The sequence below is a fragment of the Centropristis striata genome, chromosome 5, assembly GCF_030273125.1.
Source record: "Centropristis striata isolate RG_2023a ecotype Rhode Island chromosome 5, C.striata_1.0, whole genome shotgun sequence".
NCBI classification, from domain to species: Eukaryota; Metazoa; Chordata; class Actinopteri; order Perciformes; family Serranidae; genus Centropristis; species Centropristis striata.
In genome coordinates, this window is record NC_081521.1 from 14,067,458 (window position 1) to 14,090,960 (window position 23,503).

General features: G+C 38.2%; 2 protein-coding genes and 3 non-coding genes across 6 annotated transcripts; all 5 read right to left on the minus strand.

Moving 5' to 3' along the window:
* Positions 1-1,754: 1,754 nt before the first annotated feature.
* On the minus strand, positions 1,755-11,913 carry dnase1l1 (deoxyribonuclease I-like 1). The gene is made up of 9 exons (XM_059334096.1): positions 11,710-11,913; positions 7,027-7,185; positions 6,315-6,403; positions 6,099-6,188; positions 5,897-6,009; positions 5,672-5,784; positions 4,270-4,427; positions 2,137-2,233; positions 1,755-2,010 (listed from the first exon to the last, which is right to left on the minus strand). The coding sequence occupies exons 2-9, from the start codon at positions 7,174-7,176 to the stop codon at positions 1,882-1,884; spliced, it is 939 nt and encodes a 312-aa protein (XP_059190079.1). The 5' UTR covers positions 7,177-7,185; positions 11,710-11,913; the 3' UTR covers positions 1,755-1,881.
* Positions 11,914-17,005: 5,092 nt separating this feature from the next.
* On the minus strand, positions 17,006-23,139 carry rpl10 (ribosomal protein L10). 2 transcript variants are annotated; one of them, XM_059333850.1, is made up of 7 exons: positions 23,120-23,139; positions 22,965-22,996; positions 21,447-21,505; positions 19,824-19,931; positions 18,320-18,458; positions 17,564-17,726; positions 17,006-17,220 (listed from the first exon to the last, which is right to left on the minus strand). In XM_059333850.1, the coding sequence occupies exons 2-7, from the start codon at positions 22,985-22,987 to the stop codon at positions 17,065-17,067; spliced, it is 648 nt and encodes a 215-aa protein (XP_059189833.1). In that variant the 5' UTR covers positions 22,988-22,996; positions 23,120-23,139; the 3' UTR covers positions 17,006-17,064. The 2 variants fall into 2 exon arrangements, with proteins under 2 accessions (XP_059189833.1, XP_059189832.1); XM_059333849.1 differs by lacking the exon at positions 23,120-23,139 and having other exon boundaries at positions 22,965-23,087.
* On the minus strand, positions 17,314-17,446 carry LOC131972420 (small nucleolar RNA SNORA70). Its single transcript, XR_009394478.1, has one exon. It is a non-coding gene; the product is annotated as a small nucleolar RNA SNORA70 (small nucleolar RNA).
* On the minus strand, positions 18,960-19,092 carry LOC131972419 (small nucleolar RNA SNORA70). The gene has a single exon (XR_009394477.1). It is a non-coding gene; the product is annotated as a small nucleolar RNA SNORA70 (small nucleolar RNA).
* LOC131972418 (small nucleolar RNA SNORA70) lies at positions 20,213-20,345 on the minus strand. Its single transcript, XR_009394476.1, has one exon. It is a non-coding gene; the product is annotated as a small nucleolar RNA SNORA70 (small nucleolar RNA).
* Positions 23,140-23,503: the final 364 nt, after the last annotated feature.

The window sequence follows — 23,503 nt, forward strand, 5'->3', positions numbered from 1 at the left end:
TGTCAGCTTCATCTTTAACCTTTTTGGATTTCTGCTTGTGAGGTTGCCTCATTCTATTTTTGCCTGTCTGAGGGTTGATCTCCTGCCTGAGCTCTGTTAGCCCACTTCACCTTCATTCTGCTCTCCCTGATGACTCTACATCAGCCCATTTGAGTCCCTGCTTGCTCGTGTTTATTTAAGGCCATTGGAAACTTTCCTCTGCCTTTGTTTGTGTTCTGTTGCCTTAACATCTCAATACTAAAATAGACATAAATAGACAGCAAATATGAAACAAAAACAGAAAATGCAGAGGAGAAAAAGAGGAAGAAAGTACAAGCAAAAGAGAATCACCCACTTTATATTTTTCTCTATGAATTATGCCTTTACATTCATGTGCTCCATGTTATTATTTCAGTGCTTCAAGTTGTACTTAATTTGCTCTCTCAGCTTAATGATTTATGACCTACTTTGTTCATTTTCTTTTACTGATAATTTTGTCCACTTGACATTCTTGTTATGACTCACTTAGATTTTGTCCTTAGACACGTTGATATACTTCTGCTTTATTGTTACATTTTCTTTGATATCCCTTTAATGTGTTTTACAGAATAACAAATTGTTCTAAAACTTGACGATGACGCAAGTGTCACAAGATCTTTAACCAGGACGAATCCCTGATGAGTAATTCTGGTGATGAGTGGGTCAAACATGGGGACGTGGGTCGGCCTATAGGTTGGGCACTATTGATTGATTGATGATTTTATTTGACCATTCTTGATATAAAAAATATGAAACAGCAACCTGTGTCATACATAATATAAATGTATAAAAAATAGTCAGGGATGACACAATAAAGCCCTAAGGCTTATTTCCATTGTGGTCCCTACACAGTCTGTGGTGGGAGATTACAGTTTTTCTCAGTCGCTTTGGTGCATTTCTCACATCACTATTTACATTTGCACAGCAGTTAATGCATTTCTCAAAACAATTAGTACAAACTCCAAAACCTAGTTGATAACCTGTAAAAGTGTGTCACATGCTCAAAATGGATCATAGCTCATTAGCTCATAGCTCATTCCTCAACAGCAAGTATTCATGTCAATGAAAGTGTCAGGGACATCAAGATGAAAAGTCCTGACACCATGTTAATGAACAAGATAGTCAAATGTCTCTGTCATGTTTACACATAAAGTTACACATTACTGTATTTAGTGAGGTAACTGAGTACAACACACTGAATATGTATGTTTCATATTTTTATTGCATATGCTCTTTGCAAATCTAATTTGTTCACAGCATTGTGCAAAAGAGAAAAAAAAACGACTGAGCGACTGAGAAAAACTGTAATAGAAGATAACACTGGTTTGGATGGGTGGGTAAAAAATAGTGACAAGGCAGTGTTCCATATAAATCATTAATTAGGCTTTCTACAGAAACACTGTGCACAATCATATGTCTTCCGTGTAATCTTTCCCTCTTTTTTCTCTCTTAAACACCACCACATCGCTCTCCTGTCTACCTTGGATCAGTTTGAGGGCGAGTACCAGTAATAACTGGTTAATACTTCCCTGACTGGAGGAGAAAATTAACTACATTAAGTGAAAAGATTACTAATTTCAGGAAACAATTTATCAGCCTTTCAACATCTACCAGCATCTGTATGTTTTTTTCTACAGTGCGATCAATCAAAGATTCTTGAACCATACGAAGGCAGATATTATTGTACAAAATGGTGAAAAACATAATAGTAATTATCAGCAGTTGAGTAATTTTCGTTGTTTTTTGATATTTGGCAGTTTGGACTCCACACATTGCAGAATCACAAAATTCTCATTGGTTAGTGAAGTGAGCCTCCCTGAGATTGTCCATGATAGCAAAAATCCACATGGGTTTATCATTATGCTACGTTGTTAACATCTGGAAGGCAAGGTGGCCGAGGACAAACAAGAAAAGGAACTTTGATATTTTCTCACTAAAGGCCTTGTTCTTCAGCAGGACCTGCACGGGGTAATGGTCACTGACCTCCAGCGCCTGGACAGAAAACACACAAGACACAGTTTACCACTTAGCACACATCTTTAGAGAACACAAGCTGGGTTTAAGTTTGTTATGTTTAAATCCACACACACACACACACACACATGCCTAGCTTGTTACCTGTTCCTCTGTGAGTCGATATTCCATTTGGAAATTGAATGGGCCGGCGGAAGAAGGAACAACAGCTCTGGCAAACGTTTCCCCATTCACAACGATCCTGTTGTATCACACAGAGTGGACAGAATTTTAATACTCATACTCATACTAATATTAATTTTACTCATGTTTTCTCACTCAAGATCAAGCGGCAACCTCCGGGTCTGAGCAGTTAGTCAAACCAGGAAGTGCCTTAAGCTGCATTCTACCGAAAATTCCAGCAGGGGGGCGCTGACGGCGGCTGCAGAAGCATTTGGGTCCATTCATTTCAATACAAAATGAGAAAACTTCTCACTTGCTTTATTACCGCTGAATTTTTTTTAGGACAACACTATGGTCTCAGTCACTAGTAAAAAATCTTCTTCAAGACAATTTCATGTTAATAGTTCAAATAATGGCCCCATTTTGAAGAAAATAGAAGATAAAGAATCATGATTTGGGGCGGGGCTACCTTTGATTGACAGGTCACTAACAAGAGGAGCCGTCATCAGGAGAGAAGCAGAATAATGCGTATCCACAGCAATGTGTCAATAAAGGTATGACATTATATACATATAAAAAAAGGACGTTTACCGGTTTGGTCTCATAACTTTGACCCTTTCACTGTATTTTCATTATTTGAATATTTTGTTCATTAAAAATGTCTTGTTTAGCGTTTGGTTGCTAACAGACACTCGAAGGAGTCGCTGTTCAGTTTTCTTAGGAACATCCCGGTTAATGCTAACATGAATTAGCAGCAGCTTCTCTCAGTCAGGTTGAGGTGTAGAGAGGCTGTAGTCAGTGATCAGATCCCTCTCCTCCTCCACAGTCCAGATATGGTCTGCTCCGCGTATCGGAAACAAGATGGCGACGAGTGTAACGCTTACCTCGATGCCTCAAACGGGCCACAAATCAATGTGTGACGTCATGGTGACTACGTCCATTACTTATATACAGTCTATGCTCAAGATATGAAGACATGTCAAAGAGTTCAAGGTACAACGAGTAGGATTTGTCCTTGCGGTTTGAAAACACAGCGTTTAAAGCCCAAGTAAATGAGGCTAAGCTGAACTTTTCTCTCATCCCTGCTTCCTGTTAATACCCTGGTTCTGTGAACACCTGGCTGCTTCAGCCCAGTTTCACTTCACGCAGGTCAGAAATAGTTACTGCACACACAGCCACAGTAACAACGCACTGAAGGTTGCAAATGAAAATGCATCGCTCTTTTATTCCTGGGCCAAATCAAAAAATAAATGACAGTGAATGCTTTATAGACTGTAGAAAAACATTGTGAAGGTGTGTTTGCATTGACCAGTTTTTATGTACTTTATTTTCAATTTGTATGAAAAAAACTCTTCTCTCTCACTTGCAATGGAAATTGATTTAGCATAAATGATGAAGTACATGAAGCATGTGACTTAATCTCCTACTAAAGCTTCTGCGCCAAATATTGCTATCGGGTTTTCTACATTGTTTTTTCACGGTCTGAGGTTCGCCCGGTCACCTTCTTCTTCTATGACACTATGGTTTTCTGTCTGGAGAAATAATGCCACCTACTGCTTATCTTAATGAACACACTCCTAATACCTGCTCAAAAGTTTGGGGTCACCCAGAAAATGTCTGTTGTTTTCCATGAAAACAAACTGTTTTATTCATTAAATGAGTTACAGAATGAATCGAAAATATAGAAAAGACATCGCAGAGGACAGAAATATTCATTTTAATCTGTACTAATCTCCAACTTTACCTCTAGATACTCAGCCAGCCTGAGAAAGGATCATTTTATTACAGTTTCCAGCTGTGCTAACATGATGCTCAGGTGTTTTAATGATCAATGAGTCTTCCAACACTATAAACGTGGATTTACACAATGTGCCACTGGAACACAGGACAATAGATATTTAATATGAAAATCAGCTGTTTACCACATTAATAATGTCTAGACTGTTTGTATGTTATTTTGATTTTTTTAAATGTGCTTTTCTTTCAAAAATAAGGACATTTCTAAGTGACCCCAAACTTTTGAGCAGTAGTGTACATCTTTGTTGTTGTTGTTGTTGTTGTTGTTGTTTGTTAAAATATGTGATACATTTGGATGGAAACCTGGCTTGAGTTCACCTGTCGTAGGTGCAGGAGGTGCTCGATCGCACAGTGGTGTCGGTCTTTTCTGGAATGAGCCAAACGAGATTCTTCTCTGTAATCAGGCGCACATTCTTCCTGTTCTTCTTAGCGAGGTAACCACAGTCAGCGTTGAAGTCCCCAAGAAGCATCACATTCTGCTCATACACACACAAACACAACATTATCGTCAGTAAGTCAAAACTAACTGTATCTAAATATAGATGCCTTGCAGTCACGTGACTTCTAACGCTGTCTGTTGTTGTCACCATCATACTGGGTACAGAACGTATCGGGGCACGTATTCACAGTCAAGTTAATGCTAGCACCATTTTATTTTCATGTTATAACGTGATATATATCGTTAGCCCGCTAGCGTTAGCCCGCTAGCCCGTTTAAATCACATTGCAGTTTATTAAATTAAATAAATGAATGATGCACGATTTAGTTGGATTCTCTCAACGGCACCGAATTGGTCTTGGTATCGATCGTCCGCTAACATTAGCATGCTATGATTGTGAAATTATCATTATCTTAAAATAACATGATAATATCACACGCGTGTCCAGACTTGTGTATCGCTTTTAAGTGTCCTCTGGAAACACTTCTGTTGTGTTGTGGTCTTTGCAGCGCCTTTTCTAAATGCTGCTCTTGTGTTGTCAAATTGTTGAAGATGTTTTCTCAGTTTGCTTGTGTTTTGTGTATTTGCATGTGTTTTCTTAAGCTGGAGTGCTGTGAGCTCTCAGGGCCACCGCATTACCAGCTACTGACATAGTCTGAGTCAATGCCTGACTTTTATCAGCATTTATCTATAGATAGAAAACCTGAAAGCCTACAAGAGCACAGACGCATATCGGAAGGTTATTGTTATTAAAGTGACACATATACTAAGCCAACGACTCCTATCTTACTCCATAAAGTCTGTCTTAACTACGGCTAACTGCTAACCTTAACGGAGTAAGACAGCAGTCGTTGGGACAGTTAGACAATTAGAGTACAGCTTGCTATGAAAAGGCATGTCCAGTGAACATGGATTCACTGGTTGAAAGAAAAAAACTTAAAGATATTTGGCCAGTTCAGTTATCGTTTACATGAACGTATTTACTGACACATGATTAGCTCGCAGGCTAACAAGCAAGCTAACTACTTTTAGTCGCCGTACATTCTGCCATCTTAATGGCTGTTAACCATTTCTGGCGTCTGTTTCCCTCTTTAGTCTTTATGTCTTCCTCTTTTTGTTATCACATCCCACTGCGCAACATATCCAAGACATGTTCATGTTTGTCACCAGTAGCAAATATGGAGACAACCAACTGTTAACAAACTTTTCATCATTTTGCTTGAGACATCAGCTGCAAGGCATCTATTGGCTGAAACTTTGTCATTTCAAAAGTGCTTTCACCTCAGTTCTCCACATCCTCTTCACATCTTGCAAAACATCATACAGTGCATCAAGTTCTTTAGTGGTGTTGGTTGGAGTGGTGTGCTGAGGTATGAGGACAAACTCCTTTATGGCTGAATATATAGAGAGGGGTTGGAGGAAAGGAGGATGCAGGGAAATGTCGTGTTTATATGACTGAACATCACCATGCTTTCATCATGTTAGAAGGAGCTCCTGAGTACTGACCAGTCTTTGGGGCTCGGAAGCGGACAACAAAAGGCTCTCGTGAAAAGGCATCAACATCACCTGGTCGGTCATCTGGGTACTGATACTGACCAGTGACTGTCACTGTATCAGTCCTGCACACATTCAGATAAACACAGTTCATGTTACGGACTCAACATTATAGTGAATCACACTGTAAAGAAGCACAAGTGTGTACACCCACCTGTAAACAAACACATACTGCTCCTGGTACGAGGCAGATCTGCCCAGTCTCTCACTGGCCACAGAAGCATACTGGTGTTGTTTGTCATACCTGAATATTGAAAGACACAGAGAAAGACGTGTGTACAGCTGGTGATACTGCTGTTTGTGTGTGTGATGAGTCGTGGTGATTACTGATGTGTTCCTGTATTCGGTGTGTGTGAACTAGAGTAATAACCTGTTAAGTTGGCTGATCAGTTGTGGTAAAGCTTTTTCTTTGCTGTCTCTCACTTCCTGAAGCAAACACACGTCACAGCGGGAGATGATCTGGAACACACATCAGAGCAATGAAAAGTTGAACTGCATTGTAGAATATATATATATATATATATATATATATATATATTACACAATTACATACATTACACTATATGTAAAGAAGTGTTTAACAATGAAGATACATCTCTCTCATGTTATTTATATTATATTTGAAAAATAATTTCTTATTCTTTTTTAACGTCACACCATAGGACAAATTTATGGCGCTGTTCAGTAAAAATGAAGAACTGACAAAGTTATTGACCCCTTATATTTTCTCAAATGTCAGATTTCACACCACATATCCTTATCCATATCCTTATTTTATTCAAAAATGCTTTTTTACTGCCTATTTGTCAACAACCCATATATATATATATATATATATATATATTCACACACACACACACACACACACACACACCTGAAAAAATAGGAATCACCCAATCCTAGTGCATAGTTTTCAACAAAAGGTGATAAAAATGTGGAAAAGTTATTTGTAACCATGGCGAATTTCATTACTGATGAGCATTGATACTCTGTATGAAATGAGTAATTAAGTCATCTTAAGGGGAATGAATAAAAAACATTTACTCAAATATCTCAGCCACAGCCATTTGTCTTTGTCTTACCCTGGTAATAGTATACATGACATCACTCTTCTTGGACTTGGATTCTCCAAAGTGTTGGAGGTTGAAGGCACAGATTCTAAAATCTGAAGCCCCTTGAACATCACACATCCCCACGAGGAAGAAGAGCAGGAGGAGGAAAAAGGACGTCATGGCACAGGGCTGTAAGAGACACAGAGTAACTTTGATCTGATTAAACATTTACAGTTTGTGAACACAAAAAGTCTCTCCGCCCATTCACTGGAAGGAATGCTTCCAGTGGTGGTTCTACACAGTGGCCTCCAGGGGCCACTGCCCCTGTGAAGAAGCCCTTGGCCCCTGCTGTGGCCCCTGTGTCAAATTAATAATAAAATGATCAATTTATAATGATGAACGATGGAACAATTCTTACCTATTTTTTGTTCAAACAATATCTCATTGAATGAATATCTCAGAATGTGACATTGTATAATAGTTTAATTGTGCAATAAAAGCTAAATATAAAGATCATTCTCACTTTACTGCACTTTCAAAATAAAAAAAAAGTAAGTCCAAATATGAGACTTTTAGCTAAAATAAAGGTTTTGAATGCTTAAATATCATTTTTGACGATTTTAATGTGCCCCTCTGATTAAACACTGGCCCTTCCTTGGCCCCCACAGTAAAATTGGTCTAGAACCGCCACTGTTTGCTTCTGCTTTCTGCAGCTGGCCCCGTGGCTCTAGGAAACTTTTATCATATGTCTTGTGAAGATTTAGTTGAGACATATTGCTCTTACACAGTATGTGTCTGGAGTCAGGAGGGAGGTTCTTAGTTCTTAATAGGAACAAAGCCTACACCCACTAAAGAGCAAAATAGTTGTTTAAGCTGTTTTCAATTATACAGTAGAAAATATCACAGGATTTAAATTACAATACTACTTTTATAATTTTATTTTACTAAGCCGTATGGTCTTTTAAATAACATAAACACATTCTGTCAGTTATGTTGATGAGAATCATGCCATTATCCATAATTAGGGCCTCGGGGCAATCGCACCGAGCACTGGTCCCATACAGCAATAGCTGTAGGGACCAGCTTCGCCCCGAGCACTACTGTTATACTGTGGATTTCTTCTTCTTCCTCTTGCGGACGCAATTTCGTCCCACTACTAGTCCTGCAACTCGAAGAGTTGCAGGACTAGTAGCGGGACGAAATTGCAAATTATATATCAAAACGTGCGGTTTGATCTGGATCGTGTGCTATTACTTTTCTCTACGGAATACGGAATACGAACTGCCCAAAATTTTGCATTGAAATGAATTGGACGGCCGAAAGAAAATGAGCAAAAAAGAACATAAATTGAAGATTTTCAGACGTCTACTTCTCCGGCATAATTTCACCTAGAGACTCCATTTAAACTTTAAACAGTAGACACAAGTCTTGTGTATTGGTGTATTAATTTGCATTTCGATAGGTCATATTGTTTTTTATCAATCCCTGTTCAATGACCATGATCATTTTTGGAGAAATTCTGAGATTATAATGGGTGTGTATTGCACGGAATGTTCGTGTCAGAGTGTGTGATGTCATCGCCCAGAGTGTAGAGGGAGAGGTAAAACTGTCAAAAAATAAATTTGAAAACTGCACTCCAGGCCGCAAATTCCACTCTACAGAAATAATTTATACATAGAAATGTAGGAAAATTTGTCTTCTCACTCACAATCCTCTGGTAAAGCTGTCAGAGTTATAGTTTGGGCGTACGATGCAAAGATGCGCCACCAAAACCACCAACAGCCTCATTGGGTCCCATATTAAAAACGCAGGAAGATTTCGGAAAAAGTGAGATTTAACTGTTTTTTTAGATCGCTCTAACAAAGCTATTTTTTCATGTTTCTTAAAAGAAAAACATATGTAGAGGTTCAGGAAGAACTCAGGACGCTCAAAGTGAAGTCGGATCAATGATAGGTATTATGGTTTTGCCAAAAATGCTTTCTGTTCGAGGCCAGAAATTTCACTCTGCCCACCTCTGGCTGCTTTCATTGTGCCAGAAGATTCCACAGCTGTTAATTCTAATAACTTAATGAATTGCATATTTGTCATTGATTTTTCTCACACATATATTTTATGAAATGTATATATTTAGTTTTATTGATTCTTATATCTTACTGTTTTTGTGTTGTCCAAATATTTTGAAAAAAATGTACTTGTGCTTTAGCCATATTGTTTTTTAACTTTCGTGCCAATAAAGCCTTATTGAGAGAGAGAGAGAGAGAGAGAGAGAGAGAGAGAGACAGACAGACAGACAGACAGACAGACAGACAGGTAGGTCAAGGGTAGGGTTAGACCAGGACACTGCTGTGAGAACTCATCTCTCAGGTTCTACCAGGTGAGCTAGCATCTAATAGACTTATCTTATATCCACTACACTGTAAAAAAAAAAAAAAAAAAAAAAAATATAAACAATAGCTACTAAATAAAATTGAGGCAACAGATTGCATGCAATAATATTAATTAAATCTAACTATGTTACAAGTTGAGTTAATAACAACTTAACAGGAAGTGCCTGTCAATTGAAAACTGACTAATTATATTGTTTTGGATTCATTCAAAATTCTCTTGATTTAGAATTACATACACATAAAGATTATATTTAATGTGATCAAAATAAGTAGATTCTATCTCAAACATTTTTATATTAAAGCTACTTAAACAACTGCCTCAAAATCAAGGACGCATTTATATTTAATACATTTTATCAAATATATTAAGTAAAATGAAATGACTACAGAATAATTTATTACAGTGTACTGATGCTACTAAACATGGCAGCTCCTTTGGTTTTCACTTCCTGCAGAAGTAGCTCCATGTTAGAATGATTCAAGTTGCAGATATTAATGAATGAGGCCAAACTCTCTCAGCTAACTCTCAGCACAATGTGAAGAAGCTTGTGAATTCCTTCAAAGCCAACATGTTTAGACAAAACAAATATTTTTGGCCTTTATCCAGTTTTGTCATTTGATACAAGTACAGCTATTCATATCTCCTAAAAATACTCTTCAGCCGTTTGATTAATGTGAAAGGTGTTTTACTCCCCTAAAGTTAGTTTTCACTGCTGACCACAGAACATCCATTTCTTTTTTATATAAACTTAACTACTGTAAACTCATGTTTCATTTACTAAGCTTCATATTTAGCCTCAACACAACTGTCATAAGAAGAGCCAACCCACTGTCTGAAGTGTATCAGCCCACACACACACACACAGTCTAATCCAACCGCAATTATTACAGAAATGATGATGCAAATTTAATTGTATTGCTATAATAATAATAATCCATCTGTATCACAGCAACAAGGCAGCAGCACGTTTATTAAAAGGCCCAATCTATTTTCTTATAGATAAAAAAATCACATTACACTAAAAAGATATGTCTATATTATTAATTATTACTTTTAGTAAACACCTACGTAATTTCAGTGACAGTTGTTAATCAAGTTTATATTCATAAAAAATTATTTTTCACTTTTTAAACCCTTTTTCTGCCTTGCAGTCCAAAAAAATGGCAAAAAGTCTAAAATAACTAAATAAGTTTTGTGTTTTTAGTTGATGAACAAAGAGCCAACCAACTGTCTGAACTGTATCAGCCCACACACACACACACATTACAGTGTACACATTCTTGTACTTCTATCTTTGTGAGGTCTCTCATTGGAACAGTGAATTCCCTTGCAAGGTTAATTTTGTTGTGAATTTTTGTTTTCAAATCCAGTTAGTTTTAGTTAGTTTTTACAGTGAGTTTGCTAGTTTTAGTTTAGTACTTTTTTTTAAAAAATGCTTTAATTTTAGTTTAGTTTTTATTAGTTGTAGTTTTTTGTAATGGGGTATTTGTTGGGTGGGAGATTAAAAGAGGTCACACTAAATTTTGACTTTATTTCCTTTGTCTCATCCATCTTCATTATGTATGAAAAAAGTTGACAAAGACGAAAACGAATTTTCACTATAATTTTAGTTCGTTTTGTAACCACACAATACAGTTTCAGTTAATTATTATTATCATGTAACCTTTAACCCTTAAAACAAAGTCTGAAATCTCAAAAAGATTTAAAGAAGTGAGGACTGGCCGAAATGTCCTCACTTTGCAAAAATGTCCTCACTCTGTTGGTTAAAAACATGTTCCGGTCCTGACTATGTAGGAAGAACAAGAACACACACACACACACACACACAAACACACAAGAAGATACAAGCGATTGTTTCACTCACAGTCACATAAATCCTTTTGTCTGAAGCAGCCGTTAACATAGAAACAGACCTGTGGCAGGTCAAAGGGCAGGAGGGGCTTCAAATGCTGCTCTGCTCATTTCAGGTTATTCAGGGTCAGGGGGAAACCAACATGATACCATGGAAAAAATAAGGGGAAGTTCACCATGTTCAGCTGTAGGTTTCAAATCTACACCAGCAGATGTGACAGGTTTACATGATGCAGTATTAAAATGACCATGACAGGAATACAACTCTTAAAGAAGCCTTTACATACACTCCTATACTTGATAACTGTCAAACAACGACCAGCCGGGGGGATGAGTGTGCTTTCCTTCTGACACACACACACATTAACGTACAGACATCTCAGGTTACAAGTCACACTCGGCAGAGAGACTTTTATCCATGACTCACACTGTAAAAGAATAAAAGTTATTCTAGCTAGAGAAACAGTGACTTACCAGCTTGACAGTTGTGGACTTGTTTGTTTCTTGTCACCTCCTCTCTGGTGAAACTCGAGCTGCTCTAGTCACTGAGTTTCCTGTGGGAGGAACTTCTCACTCCACAACACGTCTAACTGCAGGCTACACTTCTCTAGCAGGCGAGTTAATAAGTTAATAATAATTCAGTTAATACGTCAAAACTTGTGCACTTCTCTGCACCAGTTCTGAGAAATGGGTGTGAAGAAAAAGACTAGAGGAGGTTTGGAGTTTCAGAGCAACAGGGTGGAGTCTGGAGGCGGAGCCAGGAGGGTTGCTTCGTCGTTGCTTTATGTCTGCAGGGGTTGCTCAACAATTTTCAAAATACAAATACAAATATGGCCTGAACTATACTACCCTACAAAGCCTAACTGCAGGAACTACATTTTTGGTCGAAATTGAGTTGTAACTAAAAATTAACTCCTTGATGTCTGTTTTATCTTGTGACAAAGTTTTAGATTTCAATTTTGCTTTATTTCAGAGAAATGATTATATAAAAATTGCAGTAACTACAAAATCTAACTCAAAACCAAAGCAGACCGCGGTCTGATTTGGATGTATTTACGCATTTAAACATAAAACAAAAGCAGTGTTGCCTTGTATTTCTTCATTGTGTTGAATAGTGAAGAATAAATTAATTATAAATAGAAATTATAAGTGTATTTGATAGGGAAATTATTATCTAGATAGTGATTAAGTAAAAAAGTGTGATAAAATTATATTAAGACTAAAATATAACATTACTTTATAATATTAAGTCTAAAATATGCAAATCTTTGAATATACTGTAGTTATTAAACACTTTTTAATACACTTCTAACAAAATCTATTTAAAATGTTTATTCACTGAAAACAAAATATAAAAGCTAAAAGATGACAACAACATTGTAGTTACTGCACTCTGTTTCTGCATTACTATTTTTACTAACTTTTTACAGCAAAACAAGAGTGCGGTAACTTCATTTTGGAGTCCAAATCCAGGATTTCCATCAAGCCAAATAGGAAGAACAGAGAGCAGAGACTTACAGGTTTGCAGCAGCCCTGAAAAAAACACAAGATCTGCTGGGGATTTATTATTATTTGTTTATATTGGGTGTGTATTGGATGGAATGTTCAGAGTTAGGGTGGATGACATCACACTTAAGAGTGGAGAGAAGCTGGGAAATTATCTGAATTTTCTTCAAACAACCTGTCGTCCTTCCCAAAACTTTTACTATTTATAGATCATTTCTAGGACAGATTGTAGAGGAATTTGTGCTCTTCGCAGGCACCCTACTCTTGAATCAGTCAAACTTTCAGATTTGGCTCAGTGGGTGGTTGTGGTCGTTAAGTTTCATGAGCCTTTGATAAAGCTTAAGGTCGCAGTAGCTCATTTTACACATTGAGTTTGAGACTCAAGAAATGCCCTGACTGCAATGAACTGCCTACTACTGATTACAAACATCATCACTGGGCTCACTGAATCCACAGGAGTCTCAGCTTCAATTTCTTCACGAAAAATGTTATGTTCTATAAGAATATTATGGATAGTTTTTAAACTGTTTTTCTCTAAGATTTCTGGATTAGACAAGGGATGTTGGCAAGGATGTGGAGAACAGGAGGCTAATTATATGCATATGCTTTTTACATGCCCAGTATTAACAACATACTGGGAAGGAGTTGAGGAAATATTAAAGTACATTTTTGAGTTTAAAGAACCTTTGCAGGTACAACATTGGTTAGGTATTTATTTAAAAGGGAAGATAAGAGCAAAGGACATTTATTTTTTTTATTTACTGAGAGTAACCGTCCTGAAGCAGGTGACTAAAGCATGGAAACAATCAAATACACCAACATTAAGAGCATGGGTATTAACAGCAGAACAAAGTTTAGAGATGGAAAGACTAACTTTTAGAAATAGGGAACAAATACATATTTGGAATAAGTTATACTGTAAAGAAAGGCTGGTAAAAACAGTGGAAATATTTAATCAAATTAAGGAGATGAACTAAATGGTCCCCTCCCCAACACTAACTCTCACATGCATACACACACACAGATTCATGAACACGCATACATGCACCACCGCTTATTTTGTCATTATATTATCTTTTTTTTGTGTGTCATTAGTTTGTTGTTTATTTCTTTTCTAGGAGATCCTCATTTGGGGAATACCAGTTTGCCTTGTATATATGTTTTTGTTATTTACTTTGTGAATACATACCTTGAAAAAAAAAAAAAGGGGGGGGGGGGGGGGGGGTGCAGGGTACAATATTGTAAAGAAAGCGAAATGACTCATTATGTTTGTGAAAGTAAGAAGCCTTGCAATTAAGTATTTAAAAAAAACATTTCTGGATCAGACACTTGAAGCCCAGAGAAAGCCCTTTGCACACTTGGCCCGAGGCGTGCACAGATCATCGCTGGAGCTCGTGGTTATACTTCTTTCTTCTCTTCAAAGTGAACTTCTGGTGACTACTTTGCTAATGTGTGCCCGGGGTCTCTCCTCTAACACATGCATTAATCAAATCTTTAGCAAAGGGCAAAGTACAGGGGTGGATGACAGAGGAGAGGTTCCTAAAGATGGAAACTGATGTGTTTATGTGTGTCATTGTGTGTGATAAAGACAGACGAGAGGTGAGAGAGAAAGGACAAGTGACAGAAAAAAATAAAGCAAGACCAGAGATCCTAAAGAAATGGACGTTGCCTAAAGTGTTGCATAGAATATAAAAAACAAACTGGCTCTGGCTTTAATCACATTTACTGAAATCAATCTACAGATTTGTTTTTTAAATTTAATTTGAGGTTGAAATGATTCTGGGAACACCTAGTCTTCAGAACGACTCAGAAATCTGAAAATGGAGCAGAAGTAGTCTGATTGAAGTTTATAATTTAAGAAAACAGTATTTGGGCAGGTCAAAGTTTGTTTACAGATTTATGGAAGCATTTAATATTGAGATATTTCAACATTTTATAAAATATTACAGGATTTTTCACAATAAGAGTACTTGAGTGAACTCACTGAATGCGCTCTTCCTATTGTGTCAGATAGTCTACTGCAAGGAAGTTTTATTTAAACTGGCTACCCCAATGATAATACTCTGTTATGGAAATTGTCCTTAAATTATTTGATCTGATCCAATCTTTATTGAATATTTTTTAAATAGACCCATTCTATTAAAATCAATTTGCATACTTTGATGAACAAACTGAGATGATACCTTCCATTCAAAAGTTCACCCCTGACAAATTCTCACCTTTCACTATTGTCCAGTGCAGGGATTCCCTGCTGCTAGGGGGTGCGCGAGATGAAAAATGTAATGGCCGTCTGATAATTACACAATTGCATTTTTTCCCCACAAGTGTAAATAAACATTTCCTTTGTAAAATGTAAAATCAAAAACTAAAATAAATGCAGGCTATTCAAAATGCACTTCATCTTAAAATAAAGCGTAGAAATGACCTTCTTCCATTTTTCCAACCTGTTATGATGGGTTGTTTTAGCTCCACGCTCATTTAAACTGTAATTTTTGTTCAACGCGGCTAAAAAAATATAACATTTTCTCTACTTATCTGCCTCTGATCCTGAGCCTGTCATCATCCTCTTTGCTCTTAAAAGTGGAAAATTGTGCATAACTTTGTTGCATTATATTGAAACTGTTTCAGATTAATTCAAATGCGAGTGTGCATTGTTGTGATGGTGATTATTTAATTATATGTGTGTTCTCATTTGAGCATGATTAAACATGCCCCCTTTAATATGGCTATAAAAAAGCTTATTGCATTTTGTTTTTGAAGGTGTGGGGTACTGGGGGTGCGTCAACATGGTTGGGACATAGAAGGGGGTGCGCGGCTAAAAAAGTTTGGGAACCGCTGGTCCAGTGTATCCAGTTATTTATGTAGGTTTACAATTTCTAACACTCAGAACAAATGAATAAAGTTAACCATTTATTAAAAGAATAGCTCAGCGCTGGACGCTGGACTGCAATGTGATCTTGATGGCACCACAAGACAGTGATTACAAATTTTACATTCCTCTTCTTAGGCTGGGCACACCCCGTCCATTGGGTGGGCTTTTTAACGCAATTGGTCAATTTTTGCGTGATGCTTTTCAGTTGCCACCCTTAACCGTGCATCTGGGGATTTGACATCTCCTTGACCTTTCAAAATGTATGTGTGTTTGTAGTCTGCTGAGGCCTTCACATCCTGTCTTCCCTCCTTATTCTGCTTCTCACCCCAGGTCTGAGCTTAACTCCTACACATACCTTTCCTGACCTTAACCCGGTCATAATTTAGAAACTCAGCCAATCTGAATATATTCTTTATTCCTACAACATTAAGCCCAACAAATTTGGAGTGTAGTAGTATGTAGTAGTGATGGGTTGGATCGTGCCGATGCTTCGGAGCGTGTGTCGAGAAATCCCGGAAGTCTTTGGTGGAGCGCGTATCGACGCTTGTGTTGTTTAGGGCGAGTGACGTCATTGATGACGTTCGAAGCCTCGGTGGTTGAGGAAATGGTTCGACTTGTGCACCCCTGCCTCCTCAGTCCCATGCGAACGAGTTTTTTCGAAAGCTGGAGAGGTTGTCTCCAAAATAGAAACCGACTGAGTCCAAGCACAGTGGAGAAATTGTTTTTAAACTGCAATCAATAAAGTCACAAGCACAATTGATGTCCCATCTCTGCCCTGTGCTTTGAAAACACTGTAACATTTTTAACAAACACCTCATGTCCTATTGGATTTATTTTGTCATTGACTGAAATGATGCTGGTAAAGTAAATAATAATGATTATTATATATTATTATTAATAATTACTAATATACTGCTATTAGCATTACCCACATATTAATCAAAACAGATAAATAAAATCCACACTAAATCAAATTAAGGTGTTTTTATTTCTGTTTGCAGTGATTATTCCCATGCACCAAGAGGCCTCACAAACAGCTCAAAGGTCAATGACAATTTGGACCAGCAGGGGGTTTGTGAGCACATGAAGCCTCAAGATATGAACCTTTTCTCGAACCAGTTGGCTGGAAAGGTTCAAGGCTTCATGAGGCTTCATCTACCCATCACTAGTATGTAGTGGTTTGGAGTGAAGCCAGGTGTACTCTGGCACTGGGAAAATTAAATCCTGACCTCCTACTGTTCCAAGTGAGGGTCAAAGGACAGGAGGAGTGTATGCTGTACAGATTAAGACCCTTGAAGAAAGTTTTTATTTTGTCTTACTAACCAACATTTTATATAGTTATCCAGTTTTTGAATCCAGTGAAATAAAAATCAAAGTCATCACCACAATCACTTTTTTTAATCAAACCCACTTTATTGGTCATCTGTAGCTACAGAGCGGCTACAGCAGCTCTAGTTGGCGTGCAGGGCCTTCCAGCGGGTCAGAGGGCCTCTGCTGGGGATGTACTTCACCCCACAGCCGTCTGAGATCAGACGCTTCTCAGCCATCATGTCATCAAAGTCGCAGGCGTTGAACTTGGTGAAGCCGTACTTCTTGGAAATGTGGATCTGAAGGAGAGTACGAGGACAGGAGTCGATTCAGATTTCAAATAAGTTTAACTACATGACAAAGTGTTATAACACAGGCAAATGCCCAAGTGATTTTGTCTCAGCGGTCCCTTAAAGCACTCAGCACCTCCCAGCTGAGGACATACACAACCACAGAGTTACTGTCTGCAGCCATTGCACACCAGAACCGCACTGCAGCGAGACTGGTCGGCTTAATAAGCTGCAGAGCTGTGCCATGATAGAGGCAGGGATGCATGTTCAGCTCATATTTTCACTTTGCATGAATGTCATGGTACGAGATATTCTACTTGTATAATCTCTCATGGGGAGCATGCTTGTTTACCTTCTGGCGTCCAGGGAACTTGAACTTGGCTCTGCGCAGAGCCTCCACCACGTGCTCCTTGTTCTGGGCCTTGGTACGCACAGACATGATCACTTGACCAATGTGCACGCGGGCCACGGTGCCCTGGGGTTTACCAAAAGCACCTCGCATTCCAGTCTGGAGCCTGAGAATCACAAGACCAGACAGGTATGATCAACTCCATATGATAAATACACTTGATATGATAGAATAATTACCCCAAAAATCTTAAGCCAATGTTCATTTTTCAGTAAGATTGATTTCAATACATTAGAATACGATGGAAAAGTCCATTTCCAGTAGCTCAAGTCAAATAGCCCCAACCAAGTATTGAGTCATATAGATGGAAATACTTTTCAGAGGACAACATTTACATATTAAACACACTTTTTAAAATTGGTCTTTTGTAATACTAATTTTTTTGAGACACTGAATTTTAGGTCTCCATTAAATGTAAGCCATAATCATTATAATTAGAAGAAATTAAATAAATTAAGACATCAAATGTTTAATTCTGTGTGTAATGGATCTATATAATGTGTTTTTTCCACTTTTTAAACTGAATTACTGACATAAATAAACTTTTCTATGATATTCTCATTTATTGAGATGCACCTGTACAGCAATTCTAAACTCCAATTTATCATTTATTTTGGCGGCTCACTGGCCTCTCCATGACGACAACTGTGTCCATCAGAATGTAAAGCAACCATTGACACGCAGACGACAGATTCTCACCTATCAGCTCCAGCGCAGGACAACATTTTGTTGATGCGGATGACGTGGAAGGGATGCAGACGCATGCGGATGTGGAAACCATCCTTACCGCAGGTCTTCACCATGTACTTGTTAGCACAGATACGAGCCGCCTCCAGAGCTACACATTGGAGCACAACCAACAAAACAGACATGAGTGCCTCAACTTCAACCTCAATCAAAAAAAAAAAAAAAAAAAAAAAAAGGATAATTAGTGGAAGATGAGTTCTTATATTTGTGCACCTCCTTTGCACATGTTGACAGGTGCACAAGCATGTTGATGCTGCAGCCACAACTACAGTTTTTCCTCTCAACGCCATTCTCTAAAACCTTCCTGTACCTGCTCCTCTACGATAAAACAGATACAAGTGCCTCCAAGTATCTACATATGTATCCACATAGTCATATAGGTATAGAGAAGCATGCACTAAATCTCCCATAGCAATCTATACATGTAAGCTTGTGCCAATTGGTGAGGCAACACAACGAAGATGGTTTTTCCTTCACTGATATGGGCAATTTGTAACTAATTTCCTATCAGAACTTAGAAATAAATGGAACAAATTTTTATTTTGCCCACTACTGTGCATTTGTGCGTTTCTGTCTATTGACAACAGCACAATTTTGTCTCAGTGGTCCCTTAAAGCACTCAGCACCTCCCAGCTGAGGACATACACAACCACAGAGTTACTGTCTGCAGCCATTGCACACCAGAACCGCACTGCAGCGAGACTGGTCGGCTTAATAAGCTGCAGAATAAAAAAATACATTAAAAAAAAAAAAAACATTCTCTAAAACCGTCCTGCTTCCTTACTACATGAACCATTATCACTTAAGGTAATAGTTAAACACTTGAAAGTAGAGTAGGACAGTGAGATGACCTATGGCTTAATGTAGAGCAAAAAAGCTGCTGTAAAGAAGAATGACAGTTGATTGGGTTGAGCCATCGCCAGGGAAGCAAGAATAAGCGAACATGGATGCACCTGCAGCTAGAAATAAGCCAATATATGTATCGACGCATAACAGCCAAGGCGCTGTAGCCAGTTTCAATGACCAACATAGTGGGAGCTTAGTGTTGCAGCAGCTGCTTCACAAACAGTCGCATACGTTACATATTCAATGCAGCCTGTCAGACTGGTGATCTCCAGTAATCATAATTGGATATCATGACAATAGGAACAATTACCCTGCCCAAAGGACTTTTACATGCATACCTATAAATACATGTATGTGCACAGGTACAACAGAAAGCCCTGTTAAACAAAAGCCTGACATGTATGCAACACATTATATAATGACAAACATTTAACATTTTAGTGCTCCAAATTTCATTTGAATTATTTCTTCCTAAGAAAGCAATGGTTGCTTGCTGCAGCACAGCAGTGGATTTTTTTTTTTTTTTTTTTTTAATTTTGGAGAGAGTCCAGATTTCTAAATTAAACAAATGTACATCTTTGTGTTTGGTCAAGGCTCCTTATCTCCTCACCTTCAGAAGACAGCTGCTCGTACTCATCTGAGACCATGTGGCCACACAGAGGGAACTCATCTACCTTGGCCTTCTTCCTGCCCAAGTCGAAGATCCTGATCTTGGGATCTACACACAAAGAAAAATCAATGAGGAACAGCTCTCAAAAATCATACAGTCAGACGTGTTTCAGGGATTAACTTTCAAATGTCTACTAAAAACATTCATACAACTGATAAATTGATCAACTTTTTTTTTTAAACGGATAAATTTCAAATTTGATGCTTTGTCTTTATTTACATTTTAAATAGCATCCCAACTTTTGGAACCAGGGTTGTACCATGGTGAGTAACATCACACGGAGGAGGAGTGGATCATTAATTATCAGTCATTTGCAGACAACAGTACGATTTTGTCTCAGTGGTCCCTTAAAGCACTCAGCACCTCCCAGCTGAGGACATACACAACCACAGAGTTACTGTCTGCAGCCATTGCACACCAGAACCGCACTACAGCGAGACTGGTCGGCTTAATAAGCTGCAGAGTTAAATTGAAAAAAAAAAAAAAGACTTTTGTGCTATACAATTTATCTGAGGTCAAAATGACACCAAACAAATCTAAGGCCACTATCTTGCTATTGCACAAACAGACAAAACTTTGAAAACTTACGTCAAGAACTTAACCGTTAAGCAGAATGTTGAACTGACATCTAGGCCTGGGCCGATAATCAATAAATCAATTAATCGCACGATAAATTAAATGAACTCAATAATTTTGCCGGCCTCGATATATCGCCATGCGCATGCGTGTTTGTTTTCCTCGTCTGTTGCCTCCAAGCAGGCTGGATGACAAGAGGGTTCACTCTGTGCTCGATCTCAGCACCTGGGCGCTTTTGTTCCATAGCAGAATGAGCGGAGTGAACCCTCCTGTCAGTCATCCAGTCTCTTTGTCTCTGTGGGGAAGGCTGGGCCGCTAGCATTGGCTACACACAGAGTGCAGCAGGTGAGCCTCGTGCGGAGCAACGCGAGGAAAAAAGATGATTGCAAAGCCAAATGCCAAAGCCCCGGTGTGGGAATATGTCGGTTTCAAACCGAATGAAAAAGGTGAGCCCATCAACACACGGACGAGCCTGTATGCCGAATTTGTTCAAAAGTGGTGGCAACAAAAAAAGCCGCCACAACAAACTTGCATGCCCATCTAAAGCAGAACCACCCGACCCAGTTTTCCCAGCTGGGGAAAAAAACTGCAGCTGGAGATGCAGAGCCTTCGTCCCGACAGTCAACACTGGTCGACAAAGTAAATATAAACGATGTGCGCTCACAGAAAGTGGAGTTTGCTACATCGCAAAATAAATGCTGCCCTTTAAAGAAAAAAAAAAAATGTTTGTTTTATTTATTTAGGATATTTAAACGTTCTTAAAATTACAATTACAATGGTAAAAAACACTGAGAAATAAAAGTGTATTGTATTTGAAAGGGTGTGCATTATTATGATATATTATCATGTTGACAATAATATCGTTTATCGGCAATAATTTGTGGGACAATATATCGTCCAGCAAAATTTGTTATCGTCCCAGGCCTACTGACATCTCTACCTGCATTTTCACAACACTGATGTTGAATAAAGGGTAAACCAGCTTACCAGGCACACCCCTGCAGAAGCGGGACTTGGGGTAGGGCTTGTTCTTGCAGTAGCGGTAGCTGTGGAGACAGTTTTAAATATTTAATCATACAAGCACTTGTTTGACTTTACCTTTTATACCATGATGGTTTGAGCTCTACTCAAGATGTAAACAGATAGCTGCATTTTCAGTAATAAGATAAGAGCTGGCCACTGTTTAGTGAACATTACTTAATACTGGAACAGGAGAAAAAGGGGCATTTGCTAGGGACCATTTTCAGCTGCAGATTAATACACATGGTTGTGATCAACCAGTGCAACTGTGGCTTGTGATTGGATAATCGTTTTGGGAAACAAATAGAGCTCTATAGCACAGAGAAATCAGATGTTCAGCCTTTGAATAAACAATACTTGCTAATTAACTGATTCATTGTTGGTTTTTGAAACAGAATATCTACAGCCGTATTACTAAATAATGACGTGCTGTTAGTAAGTCTATTCTAGGATCCAAAAGAGCCATAAAACCAGTCTAGTTACTGCACACTCAAGCAGCACATTTCAAAAATAGCAAGTAAGTTAACCTGTTACTATTCACAAGGTCTAGGATAATCACAGTCCATGAAACTTTACAACCATAAATGAGACCTAGAGCATCCAGAGGATGTGCAGCTTTCCTAGGTTATATTGACAATAAGGGGGTTTCTCAGCAGTTTTAGAACAGAAGTGCTGAAAATACAGAAATCTCAAAAATGTCCAAAGATGTTATATTCTGGAGGGTTTTTAATGACTTTTTTTTATCCAATCACAACATGAATAAAATTGCATTTTTCAGCTCCAAATGTGTGTAACAAATGGTATCAACCCAAGAATTGCTGCAACAACTTATGGGACATAGCTGAACATGGACTGGACTTTAGAAAGCGTCCACTAATGTTATGACCCTTTAAACACCATAATAGGCTTCAATAAACAAATACTGTTGTACTGCTGTTTTGGGGTATTATTAGAAGTATTGAAAGGCGTTTGAGACCGCATATTATAACAATTTAGTCGCTCTTTATTGCACTAATATAGCAGAATCTCTGGTTAAGATGCTATTGACTGCTCACAGCCCTTAAACCGGTTATACTTTGTAACATTGCTCTAGTAATGTTAATTAAATCCTTAACCATGCATCCCATAAAGAGCGTTGTGAACTCACACATGTGTAGTGTGCATTTACATGAAAACCATTAAAGTGGCTAGCTGCCAGCGCTAGCTTCATGCTAGCTGGCGTTAGCTGAAGTAGCTTTTAACAAGCTAACGTTAGCGATTTGTACCATTGAGACTGCATCGGCACATTGTCAATAAAGCAACGTATTAACAGTAATACATTCCACGTAACGGCCACGGGTTTTTCTAATACTACAGTAAAAACAGTTTGAGTTTGTGGACAGGGCTTGTTGGATACCGCTAGCTCAGTGCACATGGTGGACCGGGGCCATTTTCCTCTGAGTGTCACTAATTTGGTCCGTTTCTGAATTGAACGATTGGACTTACCAGCGGGCTGGTCGGCGGCCCATGGTTGCAATCTGTAAAACAAAAAACAACTGCGTGTTATTTAGCTGAATCGAGGCCGATAATTTAGTAAAATAACTTTAAATCTGTCTATTTCACGGAGAGCCGGAGAAAAGTGTCTCCCACCACGCACTCACCTAATGGAGGAAAGGAAGACGAGTCGGCTTCCGCTTCGTCATAAGGACCGGGCTGGACTGTGGAAATATATTTTATGTTTATTAACGCATTGTTTTTGCTTCTGCGTGGAGTTTTAGCAATGTGAAGGCGTACATTGAAACATTAATTTAAATATATCGTTTTAAAAAATAATTTAAAGCCAGTTTAGAAACTTGAACTGGATGCTGGGAAATGTAGTTTTATATGACGACACTGTTGCTGCTTGGTGACGCGTACCGAACACAGTCTATATGATAGATAGATAGATAGATAGATAGATAGATAGATAGATAGATAGATAGATAGATAGATAGATAGAATATAATTACATACACTATTAAGTATAAATACATGTGCAGCATACA